General features: G+C 49.1%; 1 protein-coding gene across 4 annotated transcripts; it reads right to left on the bottom strand.

The window, feature by feature from the left end:
* Positions 1 to 537: 537 nt before the first annotated feature.
* Ahsa1 (activator of HSP90 ATPase activity 1) lies at positions 538 to 8,554 on the bottom strand. Of its 4 annotated transcripts, none has more exons than XM_052738627.1 (9): positions 8,401 to 8,554; positions 5,183 to 6,861; positions 4,932 to 5,014; positions 4,443 to 4,560; positions 3,305 to 3,393; positions 1,862 to 1,990; positions 1,312 to 1,413; positions 1,037 to 1,088; positions 538 to 944 (listed from the first exon to the last, which is right to left on the bottom strand). In XM_052738627.1, exons 2-9 carry the CDS (start codon positions 5,205 to 5,207, stop codon positions 772 to 774), a joined length of 771 nt encoding a protein of 256 aa, XP_052594587.1. In that variant the 5' UTR covers positions 5,208 to 6,861; positions 8,401 to 8,554; the 3' UTR covers positions 538 to 771. The 4 variants fall into 4 exon arrangements, with proteins under 4 accessions (XP_052594587.1, XP_052594586.1, XP_052594588.1 ...); XM_052738626.1 differs by lacking the exon at positions 8,401 to 8,554 and adding an exon at positions 8,137 to 8,372 and having other exon boundaries at positions 6,671 to 6,861; XM_052738628.1 differs by lacking the exon at positions 8,401 to 8,554 and having other exon boundaries at positions 5,183 to 5,569; positions 6,671 to 6,722.
* Between the last annotated feature and the right edge of the window lie 107 nt (positions 8,555 to 8,661).

The following is an 8,661-nucleotide window of genomic DNA, read 5'->3' as shown; positions in this document are numbered from 1 at the left end:
AAAAAAAAAAAAAAAAAAAAAAAAAAAAAAGAATCCTGCTGTCATCAAGTCATCCTTTGCGCTTTTCAAATTTTTTTTTTTTTTTTTTGGTTTTTCAAGACAGGGTTTCTCTGTGTAGCTTTGCGCCTTTCCTGGAACTCACTTTGGAGACCAGGCTGGCCTCGAACTCACAATTTTTATTCTGTGTGTATGGGTGTCTTGCCTGTATTTTGTCTATGGAGATCACATACATGCAGGAGGCCAGAAGAGGGCATCAAATCCCTTAGAACTGGAGTGACAGGTGGTGGTGAGCTGTGTGGTGGGTGCTGGGAATTGAACCCCCATTCTTTGCAAAAGTAGCCAGTGCTCTTAACCACTGAGCCATTTCTCCAGCCCCACAACTGATAGGGTCTCCTATAGTCCAGGTTAGCCTTGAACTCCTAATCCTCCTGCTTCCCACTCCTGAACACTGGGATTAGAGGAGAGGCTTCAACCTTCATGTATTTGTTCAAATTCAAACTCTTCACGGAACACAACACTCGGCTCCCAGTCAACACAGATGGTAAGAAATGCATGCTTTTAAAATCTGTTTATTTAGCGTATGTACACATAAAAGAGAATCACCCTCAGACCCCACCCAGCAGAAAACATGCACAAACCCAAGGTATATGTGGAAGGGCGGGGCCCCAGCCCCAAGTTAGCAGTCGGGACGGTGCAATCCTGTGAGTCACAAACCCCTCATGAACGGGCTGGACTCAAGTGTCGAACAGGCTGGAACCCCTGCTGCTGGCCCTAAAACAAGCGAGCGCCATAGCCAAAGGTCTGTTTGATGCCCTCAAAGTAGTACCGCTGCCAGCCTTGTCGCGTCCGCTCTTCCTCAGGAGCAGGGATGCCCCGGCCTTCCATGCACAGCTCTGTCTCTCCGTTCTTGTCAAGGAAGGTCAAGGTGATGGTAGCAAAGTGCCCTATGGGAAGGAGGTTTTCAGACCCAGAGTTCCTGGACGAGTTTAAACCGGGGAGAGCAGTGTTGGGGATGACGGCAGCAAGCCTTACTCACCCTCTGGCCACGACTTGAACCTCCACTTCATAGCAATGTGTTTCTCAGGGACCTGGAACAATCAGGAGCTCGGTCTAGTGAGGGCCACAGTGCACCCAGCCCAGCCGGGCAAGTCACCTGCCTTTGTGTGTGTGACTGTGTCACTTGCAAGAAAACTCAAACACAGCACTGTTTGAAAAGTATCACAGAGGCCTGAAGTTTGGCCCAGAAAATGGAGACACACACGAATCTAACTGAGCGGAGGTGACAAGCTGGAAGAGGTAGGACTGACTCACCAGATCAGTGAACTCTCCAGTGACGTTGCCATCGACCATGTGAAACTTCCCACCTTTGTCTGCTTCTAAGGCCGCGGGAGCATGGGTAAAGGCCTGGACCAGCTGCAGGGAAGCAGGGATTGGGAGAAGATGCATGGCTCTCAACGGGACTCGGGCCAAGGGCAGTTCCTCAACTCTTCCCTGCAGATTTCCCTCTGCCCGGGAGGACGTTCTGGTCTCCCTCTGTTCTGGTCCTCTACAGACCAGGCTTGATCTCAGGAATTCTGAATCCTTGATGCTATTACTTCAGGCACATACTTTTTCTTTCCTTGTTTTCCTCCCTTCCAGTACACAAGTGCTGTATCACTGAGCCACCCCACCCCACCCCATTCACCCTTCTAACAGAATGCAGTGGCTCCTGCTGACATGCCCCCCAACTAGTACAAACAGAAAAAAATGTGAGTGTGTGTGAAAATGCCCTCCACCCCTGCTGGTGTGAGAGGCCTTCCCAGTCCACTTTGCAGCAGAGCCCTGCACGCTAGGGCCCTGGGGTGATGGCAAGCTCACTTACCTCCTGAGTGGTGAACACTCTATAGAGCTCCTCTGGTGACGTCAGGAAGGTCTCTCTAAGGGTGATCTTACAAGTGGGGATTTTGACACCAACAGGTTTGGCCTGGCTTTTTGAAGGAGCAGCCTTCGCCTAGGAAGGGGGTGAAAAGGGGTGACTTTAGAGCTGGTGAGATCCCAATCAACAGAGCTGCAGGGACAACTCATTCGCTCGCCCAGAAGCCTGCACCCCCAAAGCTAATTAGTCCAAGGGGTTAAAGGGAATTTGTGCATGTACATGTTTCCGTCACAGGAGAACTCTTCCAGAAACACCCTTACTGAGGACTTCCACTCTAGGATCTTTAAAAAGAGTGTACGTGTGTGTGAATGTATGCCACACGTGGTACCTGCATAGATCACTGGATTCCCTGAGAGCCATCTCCCCAGCCCCTCGGAAGTACAAGACCTCTTGTACTTATCACAAAACCCATCAGACAAAGGACAAGCCAATCTTAGGCATTTCAGAGCTCGGTGTAACTCTCCAACAGAACCATCCTGAAATAACTGGACAGGGGAGCTGAGGGCATAGCTCAGCAGCCTGAGATGTTCCACATATGCAAGGTCCTGGGATTCACCCCAGGACAAGAAAGGAAAGGAAGAGAGAGGTAAAGGACAGAAAGACAAAGACAAGAAAAGGAAGAGAGAAAAAGGGAAAGGAGAAAAAGCAAGCAGGCTGGATGCAGCGCTTTCTGGAGTGTTCTTCACTGTGCTTATTGACAAAAGGATGCAGGGCTCTAAACCAGGAGCTGAGTTGGGACCCCCAGGATCTGCTCTAGATAAAACATGCACTTGCTCCACAAGCAGAGTGAGATGAATGAGTTTCCTGTGGATGAAGGTAGCAGCCTAACCCTGGGACGAGATCCTCAACATCCAAGTACGAAATGCCAACTCCCCAGTTAGAAATGACGCTAAGAGGAGCTGACTGGTGCTATGTGCAATCAAAAGCCACACTTCACTGTCTCTGATGGCTTCTCTCTGCTCCAGGGGTCCACTATCAACCAATAAAGAACAGGTTAGGAGACTGGAGGGATGGTTCAGTGGTTAAGAACACTGCCTGTTCTGCAAAGGTCGCAGCGTCCATTCCCAGCACGTCCACTAGGTGGCTCACAACCGCCTGCAATCGCAGTTGAAGGAGATCTGACACCCCTCTCTGAAAGGCCTTCAAGGGCACTTGGTGAACATACAGACAAGTTCAGAAATAAAAATAAACATGTAAAAATAAAACTGTACCAGGTTACGACACTGAGAGCAAACTATATATTGCAGTCTCTCTAAGAAAGCACACACACGGGCTGCTCTGGCTGTGGAGTCGGGGACACAGAAAAGCCGATGTGGCACATGGCGGCGGCGGCGGTCACTCCTCTCCCTCTGCAGAAGGCGTACTGCGTCACCTGGGAACACTGCTTACCTTGCACACCTCGGTTTTTGGTGCTGGTTGACCCACCGGGTCTACGGACTCTCCATTCACGGTGGGCAAGATCATGCCCTGAGTGAACTCTGCAAAGACAAACGCCTCATTAATTTCTTAGCTGACACAGGACACGAGACAAACACAGCTGTCATAACTAGAATTAAGGAAAGGCCCGCATTCTCTCTCTCTCTCCCTTTAGTTTATGCCCAACAGATTATCTCAGTGTACAGAATACAGTAGCATTATCTTCAAAAGCTTAAACCCCTGACGACAATGGAAACACTACAACGTCTTTAGTCTCTACTATACAAGAGACTCACTAGTCACAACAATGGAGTCTCGTTTCTCACTAAAAATGATCAATTTCAAGGCTGGTCATAATATAAACTCCAACACCAAGATCAGAAGGATGTGGTAGAGGTGGAGTCCCCCAGGACATCTAGGCTAACCCCTCTGCTTCTAACCATGTCAACTTCCTGGAGGAGGAGGACCAGCAACAGTCCAGGATTACTTTAGATCGGAGCTGCTGATGGAAACGAGTATCTTACATATAATTTAAGATTTCCAGTAGTAACATGAAAGTTCATGTTCAAGGTGAAGTTTTACTAGTATATTTAACCTAATCATACTAGCTAATGTTACTCTAACATAACTATCGTTTCAATGGCTATCAATCTTTTTTTTTTTTTTTTTCTTTTTTTGGTTTTTCGACACAGGGTTTCTCTGTGTAGCTTTGGAGCCTATCCTGGAACTCACTCTGTAGCCCAGGCTGGCCTCGAACTCACAGAGATCCGCCTGCCTCTCTGCCTCCCTAGTGCTGGGACTAAAGGCTTGCACCACCACCGCCCAGCTCAATGGCTATCAATCTTTAAACTGAGATATTTTACACTGTTTTTTGGCACCGTCTCAAAATCCACTGTGTATTTCACACTCCCAGCACATCTCACTTGGGTTAGCCGGACAGCCAACTCCATTAGACAACACAGCTCAGGATCTTCCTCTAACTCGAAGCTTTTAGATCAACCTCCCCGCACCCCCCATCATTCCCCATCTGCCAGGGGAAGGGCAGTCCAGGCCCTCAGTCAAGGTCTGGCAGTGGAAGACAGCCTCCTCAGGCAGAGTTCTAAAAGGATACCTGTTTTGAGGGTGCTGATGTAAATCCCCACTGCTTCTCTTAGAAGTTTCACCCCTTCTTCCTTCATTAAGGCCACGAGATTTGTGTCAGGCTCGTCTTTGGCAAGGCTCACACTAATCTGAGTGGGAGATCAAAAGCAGGGGATAAAATGATTTAAGGAGCAATCAAGAAACGGCTGACATTTCCAAAGGAAAGGTGTGGAGCTGCCACATTTGTCCAATGCCCAACAATATTCCTTCTCAACTCCTCTCTGCCAGGGCAGAGATGGCTAATGTTACAACCCATTTCCCTGGCCAAAGCAGAGACACTGACTATGTACAAACTGCTCTGGAAGTTTCCAAAGGCACCACATAGCCTTAGACTCATCTCAGATTGGGCTTTAGAATGGTTAGCCTAAGCCTTGACTATGAACGGTGGGGGATGGCTGCTTTTCTCATCTGAGACTACTCAGACAGGGAGGACTCGGATAAGGAGTGAGGAAACACAAACCTCCACTTCATCCACACTGTTCTCATCAGACAAATTGGGGATTTCCACGTGTCCTTTGTATTGCACTCCTGACTTAGAGGTACCTGTCAAAAGCAATGCAATTCCATTAGCCTCCTCCTCTGCAGGGAAGGCCCTGCCAGGAACACTGTCCACTTAAAGCTTCTTTTAACCCCCATTCTAAGCTGCCCCTCTATCCTCAGAGAGTGCCAAATGCCAGAAGCAACCATCAGCACCCCAATGTCTTTTCTCACCCCATGGAAAGATCCAATGGGGCATTACAGCATGGCCCCCAGAGCTACACAAATCGGGTAGTAGCTCAGTTCTCCCAGAGCCTGTCGGGTAGCCACGAGCATCAATTCAGCTTGAACAGCTGTTCTGAAAACAAGCATTTATCCAATATGACTGATATGTTAGGGAACAATTGTTTATAGCTATTTCATATTTGCTTCTATGTGAGTTCATCATTGAGAAATAAGAAGTGAACAGAGAAAACTATAACCAGGTGAAGAGATGTACAGAAATAAATGAAAGTTCATATCTCAAAACATCTGTCAGGTAACGTGCCATTGGTGTGATGATCCTTCTGCCTCAGAAGACCTCCCTTCCAGGATCTCACAAGAGCCTTCAAGCTGCAATCCCTGTGATGCCCACGAACACAATGAAATTTCAATCAAAGAAAAACCATCCCGATTACAGTATACATGTACTTCATACTCATCACATGAATAAAACTCTACTAATTCTTAGTTTCTATAGTTTAAATGTGTGTGTGTGTACGCGGGCGCGTGTAAGCACACCTGTATGCAAGGGCCCTCAGAGGCCAGAGGCACCAGATCCCTCTGAAGTTGGAGTTCTAGACGGCTGTGAATTGCAGGATGTGGGTGCTGGGAACCAAACTCCAGTCTCTCCACCCCAATTTCTTCATTTTAAAATCGTGTCACTGATGATGGTTTTTTGAAGGTATGTTTCTTTCCCTTTCCCTTTAGAACTCACAGCCATTTTCCTACCTCAGCCTCCCAATTGGTTGGGACTACAGGCACATATCACCACATCGGATGGGTACTGTATTTCTTTTTTCTCCAGACAGCCCTGGCTGGCCTGGAACTCGCTCTGTAGACCAGACTGGCCGGGAACTCAAGAGGTCCGCCTGCCTCTGCCTCCTGAGTGCTGAGATTAAAGGTGTGCGCCACCACCGCCCATCAGGTACATATTCCCAATTCTATCCTCTCTATAAACCTTGTGGCTTCTTACTGCATGACTGTTGCACAGTGCACTGATTTTTAGGAACACACATTAATTATGACAAAACTGACTCTACATCCAAATAATACTTACTTATCAGCTACAATAGTACAGTGGTCTAACATGGTAAGATTCAAACTGGAGTTAGAAAGTGATTGAAGTGAAAAGAGAACAAACGAAAAACCCCTCCCTCTTAAATCATTCATAAGACACACATAAAATAAACTAGCCTGAGACTCTATCACCTTATGAATCCTAACACAGAACAAGGTCCAAAGATCCAGTGCCCCGTCACTTCACTGGTGGGAACCGATGAAACTCAGAGAGCAAATAAACACATTCGGTGTCCCCCAGCAGCACCCCAAACTGCTTTCCTCCCAAGCAGCACTGTCTCCTCCCTTCAAGGGTTTGTCACTGCTCAGAACCTGCTCTCCAGCAAGTGGAAGAGCGACAGACACGGGGCTAACCTCGTCTCTCACAGCCTGGCTGGTCCTTACCTGTCCAGTTGAGTTTGATGGTCCACTCATAGAAGAAGATAAGTTTGCCTTTCCGGTTGTTAATGGAAGCCTCTCCGTCAAGCTTGTTCACCTCCGTCACCTCACACTTGCCCTCCTCATTCTCTACTCGAACGGCCAGGAACAGAGTTTTCAGCTTCTCTGTGGACCAGTTGGAAGCATCCCTTTCTGTCCTGCAAAACAGAAGCAAAGATGGGTAGCCGTCATCGGGGTGGGGGTGGGGACCACGACGACGACACACTTCTCATGCCGCAAGGAAGTGCAAGGTTAAAGAAAGCAGAAAAGACCAATAACAACGAACCCTCTAAATTCTACCCCAGCGAGTCCACACACAGGCCATCTGGGGAAGCCAAAGGGCGGTGAGCTGTGGACAAAGGCAGGTGCTGTAACAAACCAGTGCTAAGTAAGTTGTTCTGGCAAGTCTCAGTCAGACGATCCTTGATTATTAACATGGCGCCCCCATCTGGCCAAGAGGAAAGCTGTGACCACACTGCTGAAGCCAGGAGAGCAAGCATTTCACTAAGAGCCCCAGTAAATAAAAAAAAAAAAAAAAAAAAAAAACACCCAACAATGCCAGCCTCATTAGCAGTGTTCTGACCCGTCTTATTCAGACTGCTTTAAATGCCCTAAACATTCTATGTCCTCCAAACAGTGTCACAAAGTCCACTGTGTAAGAGGGGACAGGGCCAGGAAAAAAAAAAGAGCGGAAAATCAATTCTTTGCCCGTCTATTAGAGCGATGTAGGCAAAAAGCAGCAGCAACTGAGTAAAACAAAAAAAGAAAAATAGTTTTGAGTAAAGTTCAGTTGCGCTCCAAACAACATTGCTTCTACGAGATTTCATAAAGATAAAGAAGCTTCTAAGAACAGCTAGGCTGTAAAATCATGACTGCCCGGCAACCTGGAGTTACAACAGAACTTAACAGTTCCGGGTGAGAGGCTGCATGCATCGCGTTCAGCATCCCGAAGCTCCAGGCGCCCTGCAGATCACGTTCCAAAGCGTCTCCCGCTGGACGGAGGCGGCAGTCCCCTATGACTTTTACTTTCACTGTAACCCACAGAACAGTAACCACCGCGCCTGGGGCTCCGAGACCTCCCCAGCAGTCTCCCCACACAATCGGCAGGGGTCTGGATCTCAAGGACGCCTGCGGCCACGTGTAGGAAGTATCTCCGGGCTCCAGCCTGGATGCAGCAACTAGGGCGCTCTGTTCTGTTCGCTCTGAGATTCCTCCTCTGGGACTCTGCGGTCTATGTCGAACCCCTCGCCCTCGCCAACACCGCACCGCGAGGGTGGCGAGGGATGGAGAGGACCCCGGCTGCAGGGAGGACCCACCGCCCAACCCCAGGGCAGGGCTGTTTGGGCCCCAGATCTGCACACGCCAAGGTCCCAGGCACCCCCAAACCCTAGCCTGGAAGCAGTGCTCCTGCGGCCTGTCTTGCTGGCCCTTACCAGTGCCAGTTGTTGACGTTGGTGGCGTCCGCCCGCTCCTCCACGATCCAGCGTGGGTCTCCCTCACCCCACTTGGCCATCAGCTCACTTATCGCACCGCTACCAGCTCCCAAGCAGCCGCAGCCACAGCCTCAGGACCGCTCGGTCCCAGCCGCCCGGCAGCGCCTGGAAACTACTAGAAGCGGCAGCAGCACCTCCTGGCTTGCTTTTCCCTCCACCCCCACCCCCTCCCCGCCTTAACTTCCGGCTCCTCCTCACTCCTACCGGGTACTTCCGTTCCGGCTCGCCGAACCGTAGGTTCTGTAACTTCTGGAGTTCCTTCAAAACTCTCTGTTTTATCTTAAAAGGTCTCTGAAGTCTAAGCCCTCAAACTACCAATCCTCACCGGTAGGGACACAAAATAGTCGTCTCATTGTTTCCTTGGGGGCCTAAAACGACCCTGCTGAGCCTGATGGGAGTTGTAGTCTTGTTAAACGATCCTTCCGATAACTGCGGAAGGTTACGCTGAAAGTAAAGGAAATGACC

This window comes from Peromyscus californicus, unplaced genomic scaffold (assembly GCF_007827085.1).
Source record: "Peromyscus californicus insignis strain IS unplaced genomic scaffold, ASM782708v3 Scaffold_15__1_contigs__length_86483966, whole genome shotgun sequence".
NCBI lineage: Eukaryota > Metazoa > Chordata > Mammalia > Rodentia > Cricetidae > Peromyscus > Peromyscus californicus.
This window is presented reverse-complemented; position numbering and strand designations above follow the sequence as displayed.

What these genes read in the sequence shown, in the direction of transcription:
- Ahsa1 (XM_052738626.1), bottom strand. Translation starts at nt 8,216, where the DNA reads ATGGCCAAGTGGGGTGAGGGAGACCCACGCTGGATCGTGGAGGAGCGG. An exon ending in ACAGTGTGGATGAAGTGGAG is followed by an intron (nt 4,561 to 4,931) that starts GTTTGTGTTTCC and finishes TCTCCCACTCAG; the next exon opens with ATTAGTGTGAGCCTTGCCAA. An exon ending in GTTCAAGTCGTGGCCAGAGG is followed by an intron (nt 945 to 1,036) that starts GTGAGTAAGGCT and finishes TCCTTCCCATAG; the next exon opens with GGCACTTTGCTACCATCACC.